Source organism: Aegilops tauschii, chromosome 6, assembly GCF_002575655.3.
Source record: "Aegilops tauschii subsp. strangulata cultivar AL8/78 chromosome 6, Aet v6.0, whole genome shotgun sequence".
In the NCBI taxonomy this organism is placed as follows: domain Eukaryota; kingdom Viridiplantae; phylum Streptophyta; class Magnoliopsida; order Poales; family Poaceae; genus Aegilops; species Aegilops tauschii.
The window spans coordinates 370,039,182-370,066,837 of NC_053040.3; the positions used below are offsets into that span (position 1 = coordinate 370,039,182).

The 27,656-nt window shown below is 48.5% G+C and overlaps 1 protein-coding gene across 1 annotated transcript; it reads left to right on the forward strand.

Moving 5' to 3' along the window:
- The first annotated feature begins 377 nt into the window (after window positions 1-377).
- On the forward strand, window positions 378-4,934 carry LOC109779705 (calcium-dependent protein kinase 5). Its single transcript, XM_020338346.4, has 7 exons — window positions 378-1,441; window positions 1,800-1,943; window positions 2,045-2,197; window positions 2,682-2,797; window positions 3,233-3,400; window positions 3,979-4,203; window positions 4,639-4,934. Exons 1-7 carry the CDS (start codon window positions 709-711, stop codon window positions 4,744-4,746), a joined length of 1,647 nt encoding a protein of 548 aa, XP_020193935.1. The 5' UTR covers window positions 378-708; the 3' UTR covers window positions 4,747-4,934.
- The last annotated feature ends 22,722 nt before the right edge of the window (window positions 4,935-27,656 follow it).

Consider the following 27,656-nt stretch of genomic DNA (forward strand, 5'->3'; position numbering starts at 1 on the left):
CTTCCGTATCGCTGTCCACATACTCTCTGTTTTAGGGGTACGGTTGAAAATGCCCGTATGCAACAAAGCTCCTAAAAGTAACTCCAAAATGGCTTCGGAGGCCCATCTCTTTCCCACGAGGAAGCCTCTCTCTCCCTACACACTTTCTTGGTTGCCTCTAATAAAGTTTAGCCCTCTCTGAAGGCTTTTGTTTGCAAAAAAAAGAAAGAAAAAAAGAGAGGAAATTATCATTTTTGTGGGAGAAAACTAGCCAACATTTTTCCCCTAAAAAAAAACTGCCAACATTTCCTGCACACTGGATCTTTGCACCCGTGGCCGTTAGCGGGCACCCAGACAAATGCGAAATTGTATATCCAGTCCGTGCGATCTTTCCGCCCGGATTCAACGGAAACGCAGCGCAGGCGCAGCAGAGCCAGGGAAGGGAGGGAAGGCCGCCGCAACCTTCGCTTCGCTTTCCGCAAACGTGACCGCGAAGCCGCCGGGAAGTCGCCGCCGCCTCCTCGCTCCTCCAGCTCACTCTGGAGTCCCGAGGCCGCAACAACTCTCACCCTCGCGGCCTCCGCCCACCATTTCAGCTCCATCGGCCGCGCCGCAACGCTTCCTGTCCAAGCCGAGCCGCGCCGCGACGCCTCCGCCGCTGCCTAAGCAGCCTAGACCCCATCGGAGCCTCAGATAGATGCGAGAGAGGTCGCCTCCCGCGGCCGTGTGATGGGCAACACGTGCGGCGTCACCTTTAGATCCAAGTACTTCTCCAGCTTCCGCGGCGCGCCGCAGCGCCACGACTCGGGCTACGCGCCCGTCGCCGCCGCCGATGCCGATGCCGACTCCCCGCCGGGCAAGCGGCCCTCGCGCCCGGCGGCCGTGGCCGACGCGGCCGCCCCGCCCCCCGCCGCCGGCATGCGCCGGGGCTCGCTCGCCCCCGCGGAGCTGACGGCCAACGTGCTCGGCCACCCCACCCCGAGCCTCCACGACCACTACCTGCTCGGGCGCAAGCTCGGGCAGGGGCAGTTCGGCACCACCTACCTCTGCACCGACCGCGCCACCGGGGCGGACTACGCCTGCAAGTCCATCGGCAAGCGCAAGCTCATCACCAAGGAGGACGTCGAGGATGTGCGCCGCGAGATCCAGATCATGCACCACCTCGCCGGCCACCGGAACGTCGTCGCCATCAAGGGCGCCTACGAGGACCAGGTCTACGTCCACATCGTCATGGAGCTCTGTGGCGGCGGCGAGCTCTTCGACCGCATCATACAGCGGGGGCATTACAGCGAGCGCAAGGCGGCCGAGCTCACGCGCATCGTTGTAGGAGTTGTCGAGGCGTGCCACTCGCTCGGGGTCATCCACAGGGATCTCAAACCTGAAAACTTCTTGCTGGCCAACAAGGATGACGACATGTCGCTTAAGGCCATCGACTTCGGCCTCTCCGTCTTCTTCAAGCCTGGTGAGACATTTCAGGCAACAAAATTTAACTTCCTTCCGCTGCTGCGGAACCCAAATGTTTCGTTGGTGGAATTGAGATCACAGCCACCCGATAGATATTACTACTATGGAGGCAAAAATTGCAATTCAGTGTTACTTTGTTAAAAAATCAGGGTTATCTTTTAACTTCATCATTAGCAGCTTCTAAGGTGGTTTTCAGATGCAACAAATAGGAGCCCCTCCCTGTTCCTACCCTACTATCTCTTGTCCTATATGTTCACTTTGTTAGGAGTAATGTGCATCTTATGGACCACTTATTATATTCATTTTATTCAGAATTATCTTATTGAAAATTCCTTTTGCTGTTTTATTTTTTTCAGGTCAAGTTTTCACTGATGTTGTTGGAAGCCCTTACTATGTAGCTCCAGAAGTGTTGCGCAAACGTTATGGACCAGAAGCTGATGTATGGACAGCTGGTGTAATTCTTTACATACTACTAAGTGGTGTACCACCGTTTTGGGCAGGTAGAGCATTATGTTTTATTGTTAACTGTGATTAATACTAGAAATCCTTTCTAACTTTTTACTACTGCTCTAGGCTGATTTTCTGAATATACTTATTGCAGAGACTCAGCAAGGAATATTTGATGCAGTACTGAAAGGCGTAATTGATTTTGATAGTGATCCCTGGCCTGTGATTTCTGATAGTGCAAAGGATCTCATAATGAGAATGTTGAATCCTCGCCCCGCAGAGCGTCTAACAGCACATGAAGTTCTATGTTAGTTACTTTCACCAGAACTCCAGATCTTGTTTCTTAATTCAGGTCCTTGGTTGAATATGTTGTTCTGATACCTGTTCTGAGCAGTGTGCCCATCTCGTAATGCCTCAAGACATATATCCGCACAAGCACAACATTGTTTTGGTTGATAAGAAATAAGATTATTTTAAGAGTCTCATGGAAACCTCAATTTCTAAACTCTTGCAGTTGGGAATTTCGGACTTTAATCTGTATGGAATTGTTCTCAGATATGTACCTGTTATTATCTACTCCCTCCGTACCAAAATATAAGACGCCTTTTGACACTATGATAGTGTCAAAAACGTCTTATATTTTGATACAGAAGGAGTATTAGTTCATCTCATGCTTGTTTAAAAGGGGAAAACAAACCATTTAGTATGTAGAAACTAGTGCAATATATATGTACAATACATGTACAATTGTGTAATAAATATGTAAAATAATATTTTTCTTACTTGTTCAGGTCACCCTTGGATTTGTGATCATGGAGTTGCTCCTGATCGTCCACTTGATCCAGCTGTCCTTTCTCGCATTAAGCAGTTCTCGGCAATGAATAAGTTAAAGAAGATGGCTTTGCGAGTGAGTACCTTTAGCTGATCCTATAGTAATTAACCATGTGCAGCAGTGAAGTTACGTCCATTTTCTTTATAGTCATTATAATGTTCATTGCTTTTTCTCATTTTGTGTTAACTTTATCATCACAAATATCTTTTATTAGTGTTTCTACTGATGTACTCCCTCTGTCCCATAATATAAGAGCGTTTTTGGCACTAGTATGTTTTAAAGAAATCAATTGGACTCTTGTCTTCTGTTGACTTATTGTGACACTATATTTCACAAATAATGTACTGACGTTACCCCCGAATTATCAGTCTGCTATTTACTCAAGCTAACTACTTTGTCTAGTGTACAATTAGTAATCTGGTCGAGCGACTCTTTTTGCATTTCATTTTTTTTATCTTATGTGGCACAATTGCTTGGTTTTATATTAACAAAGGATTTCCATTTATTCAGGTAATTGCTGAGAGCCTTTCAGAGGAGGAGATTGCAGGATTAAAAGAAATGTTTGAGGCAATGGACACAGACAATAGCGGTGCAATTACATATGATGAGCTGAAAGAAGGCATGCGAAAGTATGGTTCAACACTAAAAGATACTGAGATTCGTGATCTTATGGAAGCGGTAAGTTGGCTGAACATCAGTAACAATGCCCGCTTGTACTTGCTAGCTTAAGTACCTCTTCCCCAGTTTTATGATGGTTTGCAGCTTGTGTGAGACTATTCTCAGCTTGAATGGATTGGATATAAATATCTTTATTGAAACTAGTTCGTTTAACTGATCTATTCCAGGACTTCGAAATTTAACACACTTTTCTTACTTTATGTTTACCCCGTCTGTCTTTGTGATCTACAGCTGAAACGTATTTTACTTGGAATACTCAATCGTTTTATTTCCATGGAAAATGTGCTTATGTGCCTATGGTGCAACTTCAGTTCAGTTTTGTCTTAGCCGGGGCTCGACTCCAAAGCTTTTTCAAAAACTCGTTTAGCTCTTCAGATTTTATGCATTAGTCCTTACAAGTTTAAGGTACTTAAACTACAGGACCTAGCTCCTGGCACCACAACTTTCTTGTCTGTTTCGTTACTGCCCCTCTTTCATACCGAGCATATGTTTTATGATGCAGGATTTTAGAATCATCACTCCTAAAAGGAGTAACTTATGGTCTTACATGTTATTTGGTTTCATTTGAATAACTTCAGGCGGATGTGGACAACAGTGGAACCATCGATTATATAGAATTCATTGCTGCTACATTGCATCTCAATAAACTAGAGCGAGAGGAACATCTTGTGGCAGCCTTTTCTTATTTTGACAAGGATGGTAGTGGTTACATTACAGTGGACGAGCTCCAGCAAGCTTGCAAAGAGCATAACATGCCAGATGCTTTTCTTGATGATGTCATAATCGAAGCTGACCAGGATAATGTAAGTAAAATGAAGCTTATAGTGCTGTACACTTATAATACTTTTAATGTTAAAATTAGCTTGCATATGTTTCTATTAGTTTGTTATAACCCACACATGTAGTAGGGTAGGTATATGCTGAATTATAAGCAGCTGGAGTATCTATGGCCTTTAAATTGTGCTAGTTCTAGTCCCAGTTCCTAAAACAAGACTGTAATGCCTGGGTGCATAAACCTTCATAAGCTCTCTATTGAAAATGTCTACAGATGTAACTTGGGGCATAGATGCTCGCCAAATGATACATACATTTTTTTGGCATGCAATGATAGACAAGTACATCTGACTAATTTGTCACTGTAGAACCTTTGAACTTCGAAGCCCATATAAAGTTTGTGTTGCTGCTTGTTTGCGACAGAGCTTTGATCTAATTGCGCTTGTCTGTCTCTTGCTCACCAGGACGGTCGCATTGATTACGGAGAGTTTGTTGCCATGATGACAAAGGGCAATATGGGGGTTGGGAGGAGAACAATGAGAAACAGCCTGAATATAAGCATGACTGAATGAGACGCTGCTATACGGGACACTGCCTGCAATTTTTTGTACGCTGTCAGTTGTACGTGTGGGCATTCTAATTGGTAGTCCTCTAAATCTAACTCCTGCTATTTCGTCCATGAAATGTATGGGGGAAATCTCCTATATCTTGCGTGAACTTGGAATGAAATGTTCATATAATCCAGTTGTGTTTCTATTGATTTCTGCAATGTTTTTTTTAATTTCTGCAATGTTTCATTCAGAGTTTAGTTTGGTTCATCATGTTCAAGTATTGTATCCCTATATGTCCGGGCAGACGGCCGGGTCACTGGCTAGTCATGAAATCCCGACCTAGACGGGCTCCTCATACTGGCTCTATACGCCTGGCTGACTGGCACCCCTCCCATCCTACCCAAATTTAGGGAGGATATGAGGAGGCCCGGACGCGCTCGAGCGCGTTTGACACGTCGGGATTTGGCCCATGCTGGCCCAACCGACACAACATATATTCGTTCGACACAAAATATATTCATCCGTATCCGCACCTTGGATCAAACCCTAGCCACTTCACTTCACTTGGCCCCAAATCTCCGTTGCGGTGATCTCTCGCCTTTCTCTGGGACATCGTCCCATGCGGGGACAAGGAGGCGATGGTCATCCGCCGCTCACGGGAGGAGTGTGGCCGACAGAGGTCGGAGTTGATCTGGCGGGAATCCATTGCGTTGGCACAACTGGCGTTCGGATCCGTCGGGGCTGGAGGCACGAGGCACGTACCCTCTGCCTTGCTGGACGCGATGAGGTCCTTTTGCTGCCCTATCTTCAGTGCAGAGGTGTATGAGTGTTGCAGGGACTGGTGTGCCTGCCATGCGAAACAAATGGCACGGGAGGCCGAGGCCCGCCTCGGTGCCGACGTGGCGGAGACGCACACTTCCTTTGACGAGGAAGCCTTTCGTGCCCACATCCTCCAAAAGCGACTAGAGGAGGAGCACACGCGCCCTCGCTCAAGAGCAAAGTCGGGCGGTCCGTGCCATGCCCCCCCCCCCCCCCCCCAAAAAAAGAGAGGAGAAGGAGGACAGTGACTGGTCGGGCAGCTCCGACGATGAGCAGATTTTGCTTGATCCATTTTGGGTCCTCGAGCGTCGTGACAAAGATGACAAGGGCACCGGCAATCAGGGCCGGCCCTGTGTTTTGGGAGGCCCTAGGCGAACTCTACGACATGGGCCCCTATGTCCTAAGAGGCTAAGACCATATATGTACTCGGGATTAGTTTCTAGCCCTTGTTCTCTAATGACATCAACATTGCTTTAAGATGTAAAGTACTTACTGAAAGAACTCTTCAGTGGTTAAATTTTCAGATCATTTTCTTTCATTTTTCTCCTTTTTTCAGCATCACACAAATGCTTCTTCTTAGGCAACATGGCAGGCTAATGTCCTAAAATTATGATGAAAATGGGATACAAAGAATTAGAAATTTATACATCGGATGATTGGAATCCTAGACATGTACACAAAATGTCAAAAAATTAGGAACGATCATGGATGGATGAATAATTGAATACGTACTAAAGAATAAAGAATAAAAGAAACTACTGAAGTTGGGCTTTGAATCGGGGGATAGATCAGGAACATGGTACATGGATGGATATGTATTGTGGTGCATTCACGGCTCACATACGTATAAGTATTGCTGCCTTGCCGGATGTCGGATGGCCGGGCTGTCGGACTGCCGCGGGACGCGTACAACGGCGAGAACTAGCGGCGGCCGAGGCGCCGAGAGACAGGCCGACGGTCGATGAGAGGACGAGGTCACGAAGACGAAACGAAGGCACGAGCGAATTAGCGAAAACGATGAGATCTCCGACTGACTTGTTTATAAGAAGCGAAACGAGCGTCCGTGCCTTTCGTCTGGCTGCCGTGACGCTATCGCTGCCTAGCTATCTGATGGGCCTAGCCCATCTTGTTTCTTTTCTCTCGTATAGTTTATTTTTTCTTACCTATTTTTTGCTGGCTATACAATGTATTTATCCTGCATCATGGGCCCCCCACCGGCCTGGGCCCTGGGCCATCGCCCCTCCCGCCATACCCCAGGGCCGGCCCTGCCGGCAATGGCAAAAACAGCCGTGGATGATCTTTTTTTTTAGGGTGTGGATGATCTTTCTTCATAGGTAGTAGGACATGCCAATTTTTGATAGGCCGATGGCATGTATTAATGTAGAAGTCGGATGCTACATTGACGTGGTTTGTAATGCCAGCATGCTTTCTAAGAAATTTTATCAATTCTATAATGCCATGAGTTGGTTGTGGCATGCTACAGTCCTATAATCATGTTGCTCAATGAATGACACAGAGTCCACGTACGCAGAGGTTGCACGTGGACGATGGAGATTTGTAGGCGGACGATCAGTCGTTGGTCAAGTGGTTGTGGGGTGCGAAAACTTGCTTCTATGCACTGCTTCTAGTGCTATGCATATACTTCTTCCGTTTCAAAATAGATGACTTAATTTTGTATTAATTTTAATATAAAGTTGCGTCATCTATTTTAAAACGGAGGGAGTACGTATCATGCATGCCCATAGTGACAAAGACTCCTTTGTTGTATCCTTTTACCAGTACCACGAGTGGGCACACACTTATCTGGCTGACCAGGTGCGTCCGTTCGCCCTGTGATTCGTGCACTTCCGTGTACTGTAAAATCATGAAAAACCACTTTGATTTACGCTATGAGTACGCAGTAATACGGTTCATTATACATGTCGGTCTTGTACATATTCGTTGTACATACTGTTCTACTATTCCCTCTTTGACTACAGGTGGACCTTATATGTTTACTTCTTTGCTTCATGTTCATCTCCTTCCTTCTGCATTTTCAGTCGAACTCTTCTTCCTTTTCTACATCGTCACTGTCGTGCCATTTTCTTCCATCCAATGCTTTGTATTCTCTTTGCATTCGCGTAATTTCTTTGCTTCGCTGCTTCACCTACTGTGGGTATTCTGTGCACCACCAGTATGGGATCTAGCAGAGTTTGATGCATTAAAGTCACTACTGTGGGTCTTGCTCGAGGTGCCCGCCGATGGGCCATCTATTGGGCCTTTGTCATGCGCTGCGCCCCGGGCCGAAGGCAGACGTGCCTGGATACCCTGGGTTCCACGGGGCCGACACCCGTCAATCCGCGCGTAGCGACTGTGCGGACGGAGGCGCTAGTGGGATGCAGGCTCCTGCTTCACGCGGTCGCCGATGTGGAGGCCGCTGTTGTGCGGTGGGGATGCCAGCTCGTCCTTCACCTGCCGAAGTGGGGATGGCGGCTCCTGCTTAATGCAGACCCGCGGCGGGGACGGTGGCTTCTCCTTCATGTGCGCCGGCGACGATGGAGCCGGGCCCATCTGATGGAGCGAATCCTCCGTCATGATCTTCATCGGACGGACGAATTCTTCGTTCGTTAGAGCTGCCTCTGAAAGGAGACAAGACCACTGTTGCGGCTGGTCCTCCTTCTTGCTGGAGGAGCCCGCCGCCGTGGATGCGGATGGTCCAGGTGAGCGAGGACGGCGACGCCACGGTCCGCCTGACGACAAACTGCCACCGTTGCCGCCTGCCGGCGCGGAGAACCGGTACTTCGGCATCGCCGCTGGTCTCGGAGAGGAGGAAGGGCTCGAAGAGGAGGAAGAGCTCGGCGAGGGGGGAGAAGGACGATGCGGTGCTCATGATGGTGCGGTTCTGGCCGGCGCCATAGCGCTACTCAAATAGCCGCAACTAGGCCAGGCGGAGGGGCGGACCCGTTTCAATGCGACGCAACGGCCAGAGGTTGTTTTTGGGAACGCGGCGTCTGCATTGAAGCGGCGGCGATGCCTGAGAGGTCACATCCATCTGCGCCGCCTTCCCGTCCAGTCAAATCGCGGCATCAATGCCGACCGCTGCATGCTCTGGCCGGCATGAATGCGGCGCGGTAAGCGGCGCAGCGCTTGGGATGAAAAGCGTGGGAAGGATGGGTGGGTGCTTTGGGTGGTCCAGAGCAGTCAGAAGAGGGTTTGGAAGCGGTCCGGGCTCCCGCAAAGCCATCCACATTTGTTTTCGGTTTTCGGAAGAAATAGCGTACGGACCGTGCCGCGGAGCAACACAGACCCCGCATTGGACGGCTTTCGTTGTCCGGACAGTGCGATCTAGACGCATGTGGAAGATTTGTGGGTGGGCTTTGGAGCCGCCCTTAAGAGGGTTGACGGCTGGAGAGCTAGCCACCAAGAGAAGATCTCGCTGTTGCCTGAAGGCGCTTGATTTGGCACTCCTATCCAGTTGTGGCTTCCTTCTTCAAGGCAACCAAATCAGCTGCGCGGTGAACGGAGTCGTGGAAAGTGGAATTGTAGAGCTTGGACACTTTGGAGTGCCAGTCGGGGTCCGACGACCGGATGTACCCGGCGGTCCTCCTCTTGTAGTCCTCGAAGGGCAGCACCCCCTGGCGGCGGAGCGCCTCCTCGTCGCGCAGCAGAAACCTGACCGCGTCGGCCTTGAGCTCGAGATGCCCGCGCACGCCGTCGCATGTGCAATAGCCCGCGGCCCGCTGGAAGGCGCCCAGCGCGCCCCGCAGGTCCTGCTGGTCCATGTAGAACTCGGCCAGCTCCTCGCAGCTACCGGCGGCCAGCCGTCGCTCGCCGGTCCTGTCAAACAGCGTCGTGGCCTCCTCCAGCGCCTGCTTCACGTACGCTACCACGTCCTCGCCTGCACGCACGAATGGACGGACCAAGATGTGTCAACCGTAAGCAATGTCGATCGATGATATGATACAGAGTCGGGGTACCATACATTGCTAGTTTATAACCTATGATGATCAAAATTTTAACACAAAATGCGAGGACTACGTACGTTTGTCTTCGATCTCGTCGTAGCATTTGGCGGAGCGGAGGAGCGCGGTGGCCGCGCGCCGCTCGTCGCCCCGCCGGAGCTCGTACCTGGCCTGCTGGCCGAACCCCAGCGCGGCTTCTCTCCCTGGCAAGATCGAGATGCGTATCAAATCAAACCCCTAGTGACAAGAGAGACCGTACGTAACAATAACACACAGCGATCAGTCAGTTATTATTAATCAAGGGGACGAGATGACAGGCAGTAGAACGTCGTACAGTTTAAGGCGAGGAGGTAGCAGAGGGCCGAGTCCCTGAGGTCCTTCCAGGTGGCGAAGACGGTCGCCTGGCAGCGGGCCCTGTTCCTCAGCATGCGGCCGCGTGCCTCCAGAGCCGCCGGCCCTTGCCTCTCCTCCTCGAAGAATAGTACTCCCTCCGTTCCAAAATATAAGTCTTTTTAGAGATTTCAACAAGTGACTACATACGGAGTCAAATAAGTGAATCTATACTCTAAAATATGTCTACATACATCCGTATATTGTAGTTCATTTGAAATGTCTAAAAAGACTTATATTTAGGAACGGAGGGAGTAATTAGTAAGTATATCCTCCACGTCGTGCCGAGGGATCGACGTATGCTCCTTCTCTCCCTCGTCGTGCCGAGGGATCGACATATGCTCCTCCTCCTCCTCCTTCAGCCCCTCGTCGTGCCGTGGGATCCGTTCGTAGCCCCGGCGGCGAGCGGCGTGTCCGTCCAACAACGACGAAGCTGACGTACCCATCACGGCGGATTGGATTGAGCTGTGGATGTTCTGCACCTTTCTTGGCGGGACGGGACTGTATATAGACCGAACCTACCAAACTACGCTACCCGGCCGGGTCCTAGTCGGACGCGCAGTTGACATTCCTCAGTACTAATTTCCTTGGCTCTTTTATTATTTTTCCCCGGAAGGAGCTTGTGTTGGAATTGATCCTGTGCTTTTGTATTTAACCAAGAAAAAGGGACAGAGTCTCCTCCCGTCACGATTTGTGCCACAAACTAAAAGAAGAGGTCATGTCCGAAGAGGACACGTACGGATTAAACTCCTACAGAAAGAAGTCCGTGTTTCATCCTTAAACTTTTCTAAAGAGTTTTTTTTTAAACATAACAGACTTTATTTCTCAAACAAAATGATCAAAAGAAGGGCATCATCAGAGCCACTTTACCTACCCCGCCATCGACTTGTGATCTTTCAGATCTGGGTGCCGAGTTCACCGAGGAAAAGGTCCGTGCAGCCATTAACGAGCTCCCAGGCGAATAAAGCTCCGGGCCCCGACGGTTTCACCGGAATTTTTTCCAGGGAATGCTGGGACATAATAAAACCAGAAGTTATGCAAGTGATCAACAATGTTTCCAACCTGCACTGACTCAACTCGGCCAACATAGCCCTCGTCCCAAAAAAAGATGGCCCAGAAGACATATCTGATTTTAGACCCATCAGTCTCATTCATGCGATTGCAAAGATCATTGCTACGATGATGGCCACTCGACTTGCTCCTCACATGACCGCGATTGCCTCCAATACACAAAGTGCATTCATAAAGAAAAGAAGCATCCACGACAATTTCATGTATGTTCGAAACTTGGCCCGTCGCTTTCACCGCACCAAATCCCCAACCTTGCTTTTCAAGCTTGACATCAAGAAGTCTTTTGACTCGATTAGATGGGATTATCTTATGGATCTCTTGAGTCATCATCACTTCCCGAGCCGTTACCGGGACTGGATCTCCGCGCTCTTATCCACGGCCTCCTCCAGAGTTTTGCTTAATGGGATTGCGGGCGACCCGATCAAGCACGGACATGGCCTTCGACAGGGGGGGGTCCTCTTTCCCCCCTTCTTTTTGTCCTTGCTATTGATCCTCTTCATCACATCCTTGTCAAGGCTACTGAACAACGCAACCTCCACCCTCTACGTGGACAGCCTATCCGAGCATCCCTATACGCCGACGATGCGGCCATTTTTGTTGCGCCTATAAAGGAAGATATTCAATTCCTGGCTTCAACACTTCAATCCTCCGAGAAGGTCACAGGGCTTGTCACCAATTGCAACAAAAGTCTAGTCGCACCAATTCGCTGTGCCAACATTGACCTCGATGACATCCTGCAGGCATTCCAAGCGGTGCGGACCTCCTTCCCTATGCGGTATCTTGGTCTACCTCTGTCGGTCACGAGACTCAAGCGCATCCACTTCCAGTACCTCGAGGACAAGATTGCAGGCAAGCTTCCACCCTGGTCGGCTACGCACGTGGCTACCCCTGGACGCATTGTGTTGGTCAAAGCAGTCCTCACGGCCATTGTGATTTATCACCTGATGCCCCATGAGCTCCCTGTAGAAGTAAGGAAGATAATTGACAGCCTAAGGCGTGCATAGCTCTGGGCAGGTTGTGACAAGGTCTCTGGAGGCAAGTGCAAGGTGAATTGGGACCTTGTCTGCAAACCCAAGATATTTGGGAGTTTGGGTGTGCTCAATCTGGAGAAGTTTGCGATCGCCCTTCGACTATGTTGACTCTGGTTCAACTGGTCTGACCCTCCCAAGACTTGGGTGGGAATGGAAATGCCATGTTCTGACAGCGACAGAGATCTCTTTGCGGCGGCCACAACGGTGACACTAGGTGATGGTAATAAGGCAAAATTTTGGGAATCTCATGGCTGGATGGCCTTCGGCCCAAAGACATTGCACCCAAAACTTTTGAAATCTCCAAAAAGAAGACGTGTGTGGTTAGCAGGGCCCTCGACAACAACTTCTGGATTAGTCAAATTAACACTTCGCAGGGGCTCACTTTGGCCCATATCCAGGAATTTGCTGCTCTTTGGGAGATGATTGATGGTGTTACTCTCCACCTTGATAGAAAGGACACAATTTTGTGAAAGTTCACGTCCAGTGGCCAATACTCAACCTCCATGGCATACATGGCTCAATTTGCGGGGTTGGTTCTCAGTAACACCGCTGCTATAACGTGAAAGACTTGGGCGCCGCCTAAGTGCAAATTCTTTGCGTGGTCAATCCTGCAAAACCGTGTGTGGACTGCAGATCAGTTGGATCGGAGAGGGTGGCCAAATTGTGGCCTATACCCTCTTTGCAAGCAAGCCTCAGAGACAGCCGCCCATCTCCTCTTTTAGTGTACATTCACCGCCTGAGTTTGGAATGAAGTTGTCAGCTGGCTCGGCATGCACGGCCACTCGTCGATGGCTTGGCACCATGAAAGCTCTGTCCGCGATTGGTGGCTCCGTTCGGTGGAGGCTGGAGGCCACATCAAAAAGGCCACCACCTCGGTGATGATGCTTGTTTCTTGGGAAATATGGAAGGAGCGAAACACAAGAATCTTTAGCAACACAGCCGCCTTGACCACCATTGTCGTTGCAAGGATCAAAGAGGAGGCCTAGCTTTGGGCATTGGCGGGAGCGAATCATCTGAGTAGTCTCATGTCGCGAGAGTAGCTTTTTATTTCTTTGCCGCTTTGCGGCTTATGTCTAAACCTTCTCCTTAATCAATGAAATCGGCAAGTCTTTTGCCTTGTTTCAGAAAAGATGATGGATAAGTCATTTATAGTAGAATGAGAAATAAAATCAGGGATTACGGAGTCCCAAAAATTAGACGTTTTTTCACTGCACGAGTTCCTTGCTAACTTATTGGCAACCTCATTTGCTTCTCGGAAGCAGTGTATATATGAGACTTGCACTGGATCCCGTGCTGACTCCTTGCATTCAAGCACAGGACACGTCCTAACTTTTCTAAAGAGTTTATTACTACTTTTCATCCTAAATCTTTTGCCGATAGAGAACAGTCAGTGAACTTTGCCAAATAGTAAGGCGACTACTAGGGATCATCTGACTGATGCTAGCATAACGTAAACCGCCTCCCTGGTCGTTGGATGCGCCCCATCATAACCCTCGCTCTTGTCTCATGGATCCCGCATTGCACGCCTTCCACCAGCATCGCAACCAGCGCTGCTACTGCCCCACTGCTACAAAACGAATAGTCGGCCACCGCCGCACCCCATCTGCACTTGTTGCAGCTGTCGTCGTGACGTAGCCATTGCCAGTAGCCCTTGCAGTAAGGCTAGTTTGAAGTGCTATTGATCGCAGCACCGCTAAAGTACATTGCAGCGAACGACTGTCGTTGATTCTATGGATGGTGGCCACCATTGACACTGCTACGACTCCAATTTTGCAGCAGGTCCAATGATGCTGCTGTGAAACACCGTCGTCGTTCCCGAGAGAGGGACTGCTGGAGCTTGTAGGCAGGGGGGTTGGTCGCCATTCTGCTGCATGGCAGCAGCATGCCCGGTGTTGTTGCACATGCATATGAGTTTTCCCCTGAATCTCATATTCACGAACCATAGCAATACTAGCATAGGAATATAAACATTAACTACAAATGTGAAAATAAACAATAACATTAGCTATTGCCTCTAGAGCATAATTCCAACACTTGGGTACCAACACGTTTCTCGCTTTGCGATAAGCCATGGCTGGTTGCTTACTTTTGCCTAATGACAAACTAAGAGTTTTGTGACAAGTCAAAAAATTAATGGTTTGAAGAAATAGTATCAACATGCACAATGCCAAACCAATATAAGTAGAGCATCTGAATATGCGTTCCATGATTATTCAAAGTGCAAGTTATCGAGACATCATCCTATCGGTAGGTGGCCACATGATCTAAGGTACCACTAATACTTAAATGCCCCCTTCCCCACCACCCCACCCCCACTGCCAAAAAAAAGTGAGACTCCTTTTGCAAAGGCCACATATTTTATCAACGGTTTAAATCACAGGTAGGAAGGTATGAAGAGGTTGAGTCCTCCTCGTCAACGCCTTAAGTGCCAGTTGGCAAACGGGCGCTCACAGGCCATGTCCAATTAGCCATGCTCACTCGTTTGTTCGGCTCACTTCGTTTTTTTGTCGCCTTCTGATACGCCTCCGTCGTATCTATAATTTTTGATTGTTCCATGCCAATATTCTACAACTTTTACATACTTTTGGCAACAATTTATATGATTTTCTTGGACTAACATATTGATCCAGTGCCCAGTGCCAGTTCCTATTTGTTGCATGTTTTTTGTTTCGCAGAAAATCCATATCAAACGGAGTCCAAACGGAATAAAAACTTACGGAGATTATTTTTGGAATATATGTGATTTTTGGGAAAAAGAATCAACACGAGACGATACTCGAGGGGCCCACAAGGGTGGAGGGCGCTCCCCTTGACCTTGTGGCCACCCCGTAAGGCGGTTGGTGCCCTTCTTCTGGCGCAAGAAAGATAATATCCAGATAAAAATCGTGTTAAAATTTCAGCCCAATCGGAGTTACGTATCTCCGAGAATTTAAGAAACGGTGAAAGACCAGAATCTGGGAGCGCAGAGACACAAGCAAACAGAGAGAGAGATCCAATCTCGGAGGGTCTCTCGCCCCTCCGCCGCCATGGAGGCCATGGACCAGAGGGGAAACCCTTCTCCCATCTAGGGGGAGGGTCAAGGAAGAAGAAGAAGGGGGGCTCTCTCCCCCTCTCTTCCGGTGGTGCCGGAACGCCGCCGGGGCCATCATCGTGACGGCGATCTGTAACACCCCGGATGTAACTTTCCATATTTGTAACTCCAACTCATGCCATTTTCGGCTATGTATGATGATATTCCCTTCGTGGTCGGGTTTTGTCTTTCGTTTTGCATTTTGTTCATGTCATGCATTTCATATCATGTCATCATGTGCATCTCATTTGCATACGTGTTCGTCTCATGCATCCGAGCATTTTCCCCGTTGTCCGTTTTGCAATCCGACACTCCCACATGCACCGGCGCATCCCTCTTATCTCTTTTCGTGAGCGGGTGTTAAACGTTCTCGGAATGGACCGAGTCTTGCCAAGTGGCCTTGGTACACCATCCGTAGACCACCTGTCAAGTTTCGTTCCATTTGGAGGTCGTTTGATGCTCCAACGGTTAACCGGGTAACCGCAAAGTCCTTTTGTGTGGTGCAGCAAAACCCCCCTCCAAACAGCCCAATATCCCACCTAAGTCCCTTCCATGATCTCGGTCGTTCGATCACGATCGTGTGGGCGAAAACCGCACTCCATTTGGAGTCTCGTAGCTCCCTCTACCCATAAATATGTCCTCCCCGTCCAAAATCCGGGTAAAACCCTAGCCCCGCTCCCTCCGCGCGCCGGACACATTCGCCCAGCACCGGACGAAACCCGCCGCCGCGCCCGTCCAACCGGAGGCTGCCATGTGGCGCGCCGCCGCCTCCCTCCGCCACCGGCCCGCGAGCCCGCGTCGGGCCCGCCGAGCCCATCGCGCCGCCGCCCGGTCTGCGCCCCCGCGCCGCCCGACTCCGCCGCCGTCCCGCGCGAGCCGGCGAGCCGCCGCCGCGCGCCTCGTCACCGGATGCCGCCACCTCGCCGCGCCGCCTCGCCGCCGTCCGCGACCGCCGCCGCCCGTGCCCGCCGCTCCGCCGTCCTCCGCCGACCCCGTCGCCCGCCGGCGCCGCGCTCCCGCACCTCCTCCCGGCCAGCTTCCTCCCTCTCCCGAGCTCACTCCGGCCTCCCGTCCTCGAGCTCCGGCGAGTCGCTGTCTCGGCGGCCGTGCCCACCGAACCCTAGATCTGGAGAGGTTGACTCCCCCCCCCCCGGCGAAATTCTCCAAGTCCAGAAGTATTTTCACATTCTGTTGCCATGTTCATTGCATCATAACTCCCTGCATACTGCTTCGTTTCGTGTGTGTAATATATCGAAATGTTCGCCTCGAGATGCTCTTCACTTTGTTCCATTGTGCCATTCTCGTTTGAGTCCATTTTGATGCCCAAATCTCTGGTTCAAGAATGCTATATGATGTTTTCTTCTGTTACTTGTCAGAACTTGGTGTTTTGTTATTTTTGCTACATTTAATGTGTGCATCTTATGGGCATGAGCTCTACAGGTGTTTTGATCTATGCCATGCCATCTTTACAGGGGTGTATGACATGTATTTTTGTGATCTATGTGGTGACTAGAACAAGCATGCAAACTAGGCTTCGTGATGTTTCTGTTTTCAGGGACTTCGGATTTTGCAAAGTCCTTTACCTGCTGTTATTTTTATGCCATGTAAACTTGATGCTACAGTGAGATCCATGCTTATTTTGAGATACTTCAGTAAGGATGTTTGAACATATGGTTATGCTCTATCCATCCATAGACCTGTTTGCAATTATGGAGTGCCCTAGCATGTCTTAATCTTGCTCTACTTTTGCTATAAAATGTTCTTGGCAGAATGTTAACATGTTATTCAATTTTGCCAAGGTTGTTGTAGTTGATCCATACATGCTATGAACTTGCTCTTACCATGGATAGCTTCATGAACATGTCTTCTTGCTGTTGGCATGCTTGTTTTGTCATGAAATTCCTTGTGATGAGTGAATCGAGCTCGCAAAGATGCCATCATAATTCTGTTTATGACATGCTCTGTTTTTCTGCTAAGTCTGAAACTGTTAAAAAAACTTGCTATGTTTACATAGGTGCCATCATATCTTCTGATCCTTTTTGGCTCATGGTCAGTAAGGGACTTTTATTCTATGCATTTATTAGATTCATGTCATGCCTTGTTTTGCTATGATAAGTTCCTGTAGCATGTTGATTGCTTGCTCTGAACATTGCTACCTGATGCTGTTTAAGCCATGTTCGGTATTTTCACCGTCTGTGAAGCTGATATCTTTTGCACTTTTGCCATGCTTGTTTGAACCTGTTATATTGTGATCTAGCCGTAGCTCAGTGTTCAGTTTTTGTCACGCATCTCTTGTAGATCACTGTCATATGCTTTGTTGTTATGTTGGAGTGATGTAGCATAGTTTCTTGGTGTATTCTTAGTGGCATCGTGCTGTTAATCGCAGTTTTGTGCCATCCTTGTTTTGCTTGTCATTTGCAAACCGTGCATCCGATTCCGGTGCTCTTTATATCGATTTCAACCGGAATCATCTCATCTTTCCAACGGCATACTTGGTTTGCCAAGTTGATGCCTTGTTCATCTTTTCCCTTCCGGAGCACGCATATGCATTTCATATCACATCTCGCATATCATGCCATGTATTGCATCATGTTGTTTGTGCATTTCCCGTGAATGATTGTTGGTCCTTTGCTTGTGTTCTTGCTTTGGGTAGAGCCGGGAGACGAGAACGCTTACGAGGAACCTGTTGAGAACGCTTACGAGGATCAAGCTTTCGACAACTATGAGAACCTTGCAGGCAAGATGACCATACCCCCGAAATCACTTCTATCCATGTGTCTACAGAGAGATCCGTGCTTCTTTTGAGTATGTTCAGTAAGGATGTTTGTAGATATAGTTGTGCCCTATCCATCCATGCCCCTGTTTGAAATTATGGAGTGCCATAGCATGTCTTAATCTTGCTCTACTTTTGCCATAAAATATTCCTGTCAGATTGTTAACATGATATTCAATTTTGCCAAGGTTGTAGTTGATCGATACATGATATGAACTTGCTCTTGCCATGGATGGCTTCATAAACATGCCATCTTGCTGTAGGTATGCTTGTTTTGTCATGCGTTGCTTTGTAATGAGTGAATCGAGCTCACCAAGATGCCCTCATAATTTCTGTTAATGCCATGCTCTGTTTTCTGCTAAGTCTGAAACCTGTTAACGAAACTTGCTATGTTTACATGGGTGCCATCATATCTTCTGGTCCTTTTTGGCTCATGGTCAGTAAGGGACTTTTGTTCTATGCATTTAGTAGATTCATGCCATGCCTTGTTTTGCTATGTTAAGTTCCTTTAGTATGTGTTTTTCTTGCTCTGAACATTGCTACCTGATGCTGGTTATGCCATGTCCAGTAATTTCACCAAGTCTGTGAAACTGATATCTTTTGCACTTTTGCCATGCTTGTTTGAACCTGTTATGGTGTGATCTAGTCGTAGCTCAGTGTTCATCTTGTGTCAAGCATCTCCTGTAGGTTACTGCCATGTGCTTTGTTGCTATGTTGGAGTGTTGTAGCATAGTTACTTGATATATTCTAAGTGCTATCATGCTATTAATCGCAGAATCGTGTCATTCTTGTTTTGCTTGCCATTTGCAAACCGTGCATCCGTTTCCGGTGATCTTTATATGGATTTCGACCGAAATCATCTCATCTTTCCAGTGGCATACTTGGTTTGCCAAGTTACTGCCTTGTTAATCCTTTTTCTTTCGGAGCACGCATACGCAACGCATATCATATCTTGCATATCATGCATGTATTGCTTCATGTTGCTTGTGCATTTCCCGTGATTGATTGTGGTTCCATTGCTTGTGTTCTTGCTGTGGGTAGAGCCGGGAGACGAGTTCGTGAACGAGGAACCTGTTGAGTACGCTTACGAGGATCAATGTCGGGGATATACCCCGCGGTATGACCCGGCCGGAAGTACGACCCAGCCGGACTTGGCGCTTCACCGTGACCCGCCGAAGGACTGGCGACTCACGGGTCTGGCGGCTCACTGTCATACGACTCACGGATGACCCCGACGGCGGGTCAGATAGAAGACTAGGCCCAAGGCCCAGAAGGCCGGCTCATGTTATGGTGGGCCGGCTTAAAAGGAAAAGGATGACGAATATTTCCTTTACGCGAAAGCAAGACTCGGACTTGTATTCAACTTGTAAGAAAAGATAGACTAGCCCTAGTCCTACTAGGACTCCATATGTAACCCGCCCCTCAAACTTATATAAGGAGGGGGCAGGGCTCCCCAAAGAGGGACAAGCAAGAAACAATCTCTAGGGCTAGACACAACTAGAGGAGATCCGGTTTACGGCGACTCCCTCGTGATGATAATGAGATCTAGCCTCAAACAGCATGTAGGGTTGTTACCGGATGATGTTTCCCGGGGCCCGAAGTTGTCTAAACCCTTGTCTTGTGTTGCGTCTCTCGATTCCGCTCAACCCCTCTCAAGCTATCACATAGATGCGTCGGCCTCACGACTAAGTCCTTACACCTAGGACATCTGACGTGTTAATTCCACGATAGTTGGCGCCCACCGTGGGGCCTGCGCACGGTGGTGTTGAGTTCTTGGAGGGATTTCTCTCAAGGATCAAGAAGTTCGTGATTAGCCGGATGAAGAAGAACCGGCGCAGAAGAATCGTGCAGGATGACCCGGCATGGGACAATTTTGAGCAGAACCGACGTGTTTATTGTTTACAATCAGATTCGTGATTAATTCTACTGGGTCAAAACCAGAGCTAGGGTTGCATGCGGCCGCTGCAGGCGCCGTACGGATCCGCTAGCCAGATCGTCTCGAGGACCGCCGCAAGTCGCCAATCTGAGACTGACAAGACTTTCCGCTGCAACAGTCCGAATAATACCCTGAACACCGAAGCATATCAGATTAAATCCCGAGACAGCGTTCTGTTTTTATGGGTGTTGCTCGTACAATTTTCAAATCGGAGTGGTTAATGCTATTCCACGACAGTCATCGCATAAAAGGACCACCAAATCGTGGCTGGAGTCCGGAGGTTGAAGGGCGCACGTTGCCAATCGTGCGTGCATGTGCTGCGGTTAAAAAAAAGAGAGACAGAGGGACCACGACCCGGAAACAGAGCCGGCCATGACCCGGACTCATTCATTGACCGCGCCCGCGCCCTCGCTTCGAGGCGCCCGCTTCCGCCACCGTTCCGATCCCAAGCCGGCGACCGTTGAGCCGCCAGCTCCACGGCTCCACCGCCGGCCACCGTCATCGCCTCCGCGGCTGCCGCTGCCTCGTTGCTCCGCCTCTCTGCCTCATCTCGCCCTGGATTTGAGCCGCCGCCGCCGCGGCCTTACCTCACTTCCACCTACGCCGCCAGCCGCCTCCGTTACCCGCCTCAACTGCAGCGGGGGAGAGCCGCCGGCCGCTCTCCACTTCTGGCTGTCGTTCCTCCGCCTTGAGCCGGCCGTCTTCGTCGACTTGAGCTGGCTGCTCGACCCGTCAAGTCACCGCTGCTCTGCAGCGCCGCACGCCTAGCCGCGCCCGTCTCTCTGCCAACCGACATTCGAGCACGCGACGAGGCGTGCCCGGCATGCGCTTGATACCGCTGCGTTTCACCTCGCTTGAGGGCCGTTGGTCTGAGGTCTAGGGTGAAGAAACCTACAGTAGTACGTATTACCCGATACTAGTACTTTTGCTCTGAACAAAGAGGAACTCTGAAGAAAACCCACAGTGCAGCTTCTTGAGTGGTGAAACGCTGCTGGACGGCATGATGAAATCTGAAGATAAAAGTTGGACTGCATTTTATCGAGGGTATACGGGCTGCAATCCTATCGACAGAAATACACAACAGTCAAATTCCTTTCAGTTCAGAGGAATTAAGTCAAGATATGCATGGTGGTAGTGTTGGGATTCAGCTAACGGAAAACAGCTCCAGGTCATAATTCTGGAAAAAATTATACACATATGGATTTATTGGGTGCAGTGAAGAGGTTTCCTTCAAGGTATTGTACTATGAGGAGCAGCACGAGCAGGGAGAAGTGTCCAGTTCAGACTCTGCGTTGTTGTACAGACCACAAACTGGAGCAGAGCAGATCAATGAGCCTCCCCCGCTTGGCCTCGTTTCAAAGCCGCGGCGCCTCTAATGCAAGCCATCTTTGCCTTACCATCCACGGCCTTGTATCGAGCTATGTTCGCCGCCGCGGCCCGTCGCCCCCGTTGCGACTTTGAAAAAGTGGCTAAAATACCGTTGAAGTTAGAAGAGGTTATTCACATATGCGGATCTTCCATTGTCTAAAAACCAGGTGATGTCCATCCAAGTTTATTTTATTAACACATTGTTTTCATCAAAAAACTATTACTTGGTCTATGATATTTTTTCACAGGACCATTATTCATTACAAAGATGTCGCAAAGGGGTAGGCGCCAACATTATTTTTGGTAATAGCATTCTCCCGTGCCATGCGGCTCAACGGATATACATGCAAGTCGCCGCCCGCTGTTTGGTTTACATCCGTCCGTGCCAGCGGCTGACTCATGTGTCGGCACCGCTTTACAACGCCACGGACGACTCGCCCGTCCGCCCTCGCGGCCGGTTCAAGTGTCCACGCCAGCTCGCAACGTGGAGGACAACTCGCTCGTCCGTGACAGTTTACAACACTATGGGCGACTTACCCGTCCGACCCCGTGGCCGACTCTCCCGTCCACGCCGTTTTACAATGCCACGGCCAACTCGTCTGTTGACCGGGCGAATCAGGTGATATCCTTTTAAATATAATTTTGGCACATATTCCTTTTGACAAAAAACAATTACTCTGGCCTGCGATGTTTTTGGTGCAGGACAATTGTTCACTACATCAAAATGACGTGGTTGACTCGCCCGTCCGCGCCGGTTTACAACACCGCGGCCGGTTCATCTGTCTGAGCCGCCTCTGATGCTGAGGTCGTCTTTTCCGTCCGCCTCTCGCGGCCTGGTCTACATCAACACACCGAGCCGCACCTGTCTGCATGAGCTGTGTATTGAGTATGAGCAGGTCACTACTTGGGAAGCCCGGTTTTCTTCCAACAAATTGGAGGCAAATCATATGTTATCAGCCGCCGTCTGCACTGGATGGTTCAATGGGCAGGCGCACAAATCGCCGCCATTATGGTTCGGTTAACTTCAAACAGCCAGTTGGAAGGAACCATTGGCCGAGTTGCTGACACGGCTCATACGGGATCATTTATAACCCGCCACAGTCACTTTCAACCGTCTGTGGATTCACATCGCGCTATCAACGCCAATGATATACACCTTCTGCTATGGTCAAATATGGAGAATCTCAAGCCAACTCCTCGAGTCGTCTTGAGACTCGGGGGCTACAATGACATGACTCAACAAATCGTGCCAGTTTCAGCAGGCTCAAGAACTCCGGGTCATTGGAGGAAAAAATAACCCGGCCCTGGAGATTACTGCTCTATCGATGCAAATTTAAAGGCCGTCAGAAAAATATCCGGCTTAAAATAAAGATTCCGGTTTAAAATCCGGTTCAAGAGACATCTCTCTCCCGCAAAACTTTGAAGCTCTCAAATCCGGTTCAAACATCCGGCTCAAGGTAAATTTGTCTCTTACAAAGCTTTTAAGCTCTCAAATCCGGTTCAAAGTTCCAGTTCAAAAAGAATTAATCTCTCGCAAGATTCGAGTTCTCAGAAAAAATTAAAGGTTGCCAAAAAAACTTGCTGCCATGATGCGCGATTCAAACATAGGTATCCCGCCTTACGGCTTATCTTATTATGGTCACTTGGGGGCTTCCTGCTCATCGGGCATAGCTATCAGTACCCTCTTGATCGGTGCAATGCTTAAACTTATATGGTCACTTGGGGGCTTCCTGTTCAAACATAGGTCGTATTCGAACCAAAGAGAACATAGTTGTCGATACCCTTTTGATTGGCAAACTGCTGAACCTACTTGGGGGCTTCTTGATCGTATCCGAATCATAGCTCAACCCCTTTGGGAATCGACGTGGATCGTATTCGAATCAGCATCGCTAAACAACTCTTAAGGTCATTTGGGGGCTTCCTATTCAAACATAGGTCGTATTCGAACCAAAGAGAACATAGCCGTCGATACCCACTTTGATCGGCAACGCCAACGCCACTGGGAGCTATATGATCGTATTCGAATCTTAGCTTAACCCCATTGGAACGGTTTACTGATCGTATTCGAATCAGAAGCCTAAATTTTTTTATCTGTTTCTCATACAGTTTTTGTAATCACAAATATTTGAGTTGTCACAAATATCATGTGTGTCGGCTTTTACAGAATTGGGTTCTCACCCTCACTGTCCGAGTCACATAAACCGGCGGTATCATTCAAGGGATCATAGGGATCTTCTGATCTACTTGTGTGCAGGGTAAGACTACATTTGGGTGGTTACCCGCCCTGGCTTTTGACGTTAAGTCGCCAGGGCGTATGTTGTTTAAACTTTGTGCAGGATTTACAGAGCTATGACTTACATAAATGATTTAGTTCAAGCCCATCATCGAAAGATTGACATTGGTGTCTCAAAAGGGTTATCAATTCTTGATTTTCTCAAAGGCTATAAATAGCCGGGTTATAAAAATTCCGGCTTACAATGGAGGCGTAATAAATCGCCATCGGCCAAGAGCCGTCGGGTATTTAAACTCCGGATTTACTTGTCAACAGATAAGAAACTAATATTATGATTGAGGTTTTCAAAGTCGCTTCAGCGCAATGGCTATTATTTTATCAATGGTTATGATTTATTCTACAATGGAAGGAATAGTCCCGAGTCGCTGCAGGCTTACAACCCGGCACTTGGGGACTACATTATTCAAGTTGAGATTACATCAAATATGCAAGTCCCATGTCACTGCCAGCATGCACCATGGCACTTGGGGGCTAATGCAAAGTCATTTTTTGCTCACCTCATTGAAGACCCGACTCATCACATCGTAATGAGCCGGCCCTTGGGGGCTACCAATTGCTCCTGTTAAAATTCAAGACACACAAGCCTTATTCCATTATATTGAAGGATCCACTGCTCAGTTGGTAAAGCACAAAGCTATTAACCTTGTGGACGTGGGTTCAAGCCCCAGGATGGGGGTTACATCATATGATATTATTTCCAATGAAAAGTCCCAGCTCAGTATTATCTTACTAAGCCGGCCCTTGGGGGCTACACGTTACTGCTCAAATTTACATCATCATATTTACAAAGTCCCTGCTCATTATTACATAATGACCCGACACTTGGGGGCTAATGTATATTGCTCTCTGCTGAAGACAATTCTAGGATGACCCGGCTACACTACTATGACTATAGCCGACTTATGGGGGCTACACAATTGGATTTTATTTAAAGCCATGGTGATAAGTCCCGGCTTATTCATGCTGATTAAACCGGCCCTTGGGGGCCACAGGTATATGGATATAAGGGAGAAATATCTTCAAATTCTCAGTTTTGAGTAAATCAGATTGACATGGTGTCTGCAAAAATCATAAACCGGCGTCGGCGACAATTATGACTTGGCATCATCTATTTATAACCCGGCAATTTTGGTACTCATAAACCGGCAAGTTTTATATCTTTAAGCCGGCTGAATATAAGTTGAATATTTGAAAACCAATATTTTTGTCAAGTCAGAGCATTGAAAGCCGACTCAAGTGGATTATCTCTTACATTTTTTCTCAACAAGAGACCAATGTCAGCAAATTGACTCTGAAGCTGGCCTGTTGACCCGGATTTTTCAAAGGAAGTATCTGGATTTTTTGCATTGGCAAAATTTGAACATATCTGCTAAAGAGATTTGCTATGAGATTATGGATACATATCAAGAAGGAAGATGACAAGGACTTAAGGATGATCAAGTGCAGGCTTACAAAGAATATTTAACCCGGAACACAACCTGTCAAATTTGTTCTTGTGTTTATATTGCAGATTAGTTTAACATGGATAAATCCAAATTAAACTGGGGGCTAATGTCGGGGATATACCCCGCGGTATGACCCGGCCGGAAGTATGACCTGGCCGGACTTGGCGCTTCACCGTGACCCACCGGAGGACTGGCGACTCACGGGTCTGGCGGCTCACTGTCAGACGACTCACGAGCCTGACGACTCACGGATGACCCCGACGGTGGGTCAGATAGAAGACTAGGCCCAAGGCCCAGAAGGCCGGCTCATGTTATGGTGGGCCGGCTTAAAAGGAAAAGGATGACGAATATTTCCTTTACGCGGAAGCAAGACCCGGACTTGTATTCAACTTGTAAGAAAAGATAGACTAGCCCTAGTCCTACTAGGACTCCATATGTAACCCGCCCCTCCAACTTATATAAGGAGGGGGCAGGGCTCCCCAAAGAGGGACAAGCAAGAAACAATCTCTAGGGCTAGACACAACTAGAGGAGATCCGGTTTACGGTGACTCCCTCGTGATGATAATGAGATCTAGCCTCAAACAGCATGTAGGGTTGTTACCAGATGATGTTTCCCGGGGCCCGAAGCTGTCTAAACCCTTGTCTTGTGTTGCGTCTCTCGATTCCGCTCAACCCCTCTCAAGCTATCACATAGATGCGTTGGCCTCACGACTAAGTCCTTACACCTAGGACATCTGACGTGTTAATTCCACGACAATCAAGCTTTCGACAACTCTGAGAACCTTGCAGGCAAGATGACCATACCCTCAAAATCACTTCTATCTTTGCTTTGCTAGTTGTTCGCTCTATTGCCATGCTGTGCTACCTACCACTTGCTATATCATGCCTCCCATATTGCCATGTCAATCCCTAACCATCCTTTCCTAGCAAACCGTTGTTTGGCTAAGTTACCGCTTTTGCTCAGCCCTTCTTATAGCGTTGCTAGTTGCAGGTGAAGTTGAAGTTGGTTCCATGTTGGAACATGGATAATTTTGGCATATCACAATATCTCTTATTTAATTAATGCATCTATATATTTGGTAAAGGGTGGAAGGCTCGGCCTTATGCCTGGTGTTTTGTTCCACTCTTGCCGCCCTAGTTTCCGTCATACCGGTATTATGTTCCTTGAGTTTGCGTTCCTTACGCGGTTGGGTGATTTATGGGACCCCCTTGACAGTTCGCCTTGAATAAAACTCCTCCAGCAAGGCCCAACCTTGGTTTTACCATTTGCCACCTAAGCCTTTTCCCTTGGGTTTTCGCGAGCCCGAGGGTCATCTTTATTTAACCCCCCCGGGCCAGTGCTCCTTCGAGTGTTGGTCCAAACCGAGCAGCCTGCGGGGCCACCTCGGGGAAACTCGAGGTCTGGTTTTACTCGTAGCTTGACTTATCCGGTGTGCCCTGAGAACGAGATATGTGCAGCTCCTATCGGGATTTGTCGGTGCATCGGGCGGCTTTGCTGGTCTTGTTTTACCATTGTCGAAATGTCTTGTAAACCGGGATTCCGAGACTGATCGGGTCTTCCCGGGAGAAGGTTTATCCTTCGTTGACCGTGAGAGCTTATAATGGGCTAAGTTGGGACACCCCTGCAGGGTATTATCTTTCGAAAGCCGTGCCCGCGGCTATGAGGCAGATGGGAATTTGTTAATGTCCGGTTGTAGAGAACTTGTCACTTGACTTAATTAAAATACATCAACCGTGTGTGTAGCCGTGATGGTCTCTTCTCAGCGGAGTCCGGGAAGTGAACACGGTTTGAGTTATTCATGAACGTAAGTAGTTTCAAGATCACTTCTTGATCATTTCTAGCTTCGCGACCGTTGCATTGCTTCTCTTCTCGCTCTCTTTTGCGTATGTTAGCCACCATATATGCTTAGTGCCTGCTGCAGCTCCACCTCATTACACCATCCTTTCCTATAAGCTTAAATAGTTTTGATCTCGCGGGTGTGAGATTGCTGAGTCCTCGTGACTCACAGATTCTACCAAAACAGTTGCAGGTGCCGACGATACCAGTGCAGATGACGTAACCGAGCTCAAGTGGGAGTTCGACGAGGAACGTGGTCGTTACTATGTTTCTTTTCCTGATGATCAGTAGTGGAGCCCAGTTGGGACGATCGGGGATCTAGCATTTGGGGTTATCTTATTTTCATTTGGATTTGACCGTAGTCGGTCTATGTGTGGATTTTGAATGATGTATGAATTAATTTATGTATTGTGTGAAGTGGCGATTGTAAGCCAACTCTCGTTATCCCATTCTTGTTCATTACATGGGATTGTGTGAAGATAACCCTTCTTGCGACAATACCACAATGCGGTTATGCCTCTAAGTCGTGCCTCGACACGTGGGAGATATAGCCGCATCGTGGGCATTACACGATCTACACCAACAACTTCGCCGCCGTCATCACCAACTCTCTCCCCCTCTATGCAGCGGTGTAACACCCCTTCACCCCGCTGTAATCTCTACTTGAACATGGTGCTCAACGCTATATATTATTTCCCAATGATGTAAGGCTATCCTATTATATTTGAGTAGATCCGTTTTGTCCTATGGGTCTATTGACGATCGTGATTGGTTTGAGTTGCATGTTTTATTATTGGTGTTGTCCTATGGTGCTCTCCGTGACGGGCAAGCGTGAGGGATCCCTGCTGTAGGGTTTGCAATATGTTCATGATTTGCTTATGGTGGGTTGTAACGCCCACGATGCGGCTATATCTCCCACGTGTCGGGGCACGACTTAGAGGCATAACCGCATTGTAG

Bases quoted from the DNA above. Each gene is read 5' to 3' on its own strand.
- LOC109779705 (XM_020338346.4), top strand. From the start codon at position 709: ATGGGCAACACGTGCGGCGTCACCTTTAGATCCAAGTACTTCTCCAGC. The intron at 1,944-2,044 runs GTAGAGCATTAT...TACTTATTGCAG, and splicing joins TGTACCACCGTTTTGGGCAG to AGACTCAGCAAGGAATATTT. The intron at 2,198-2,681 runs GTTAGTTACTTT...TTACTTGTTCAG, and splicing joins AACAGCACATGAAGTTCTAT to GTCACCCTTGGATTTGTGAT.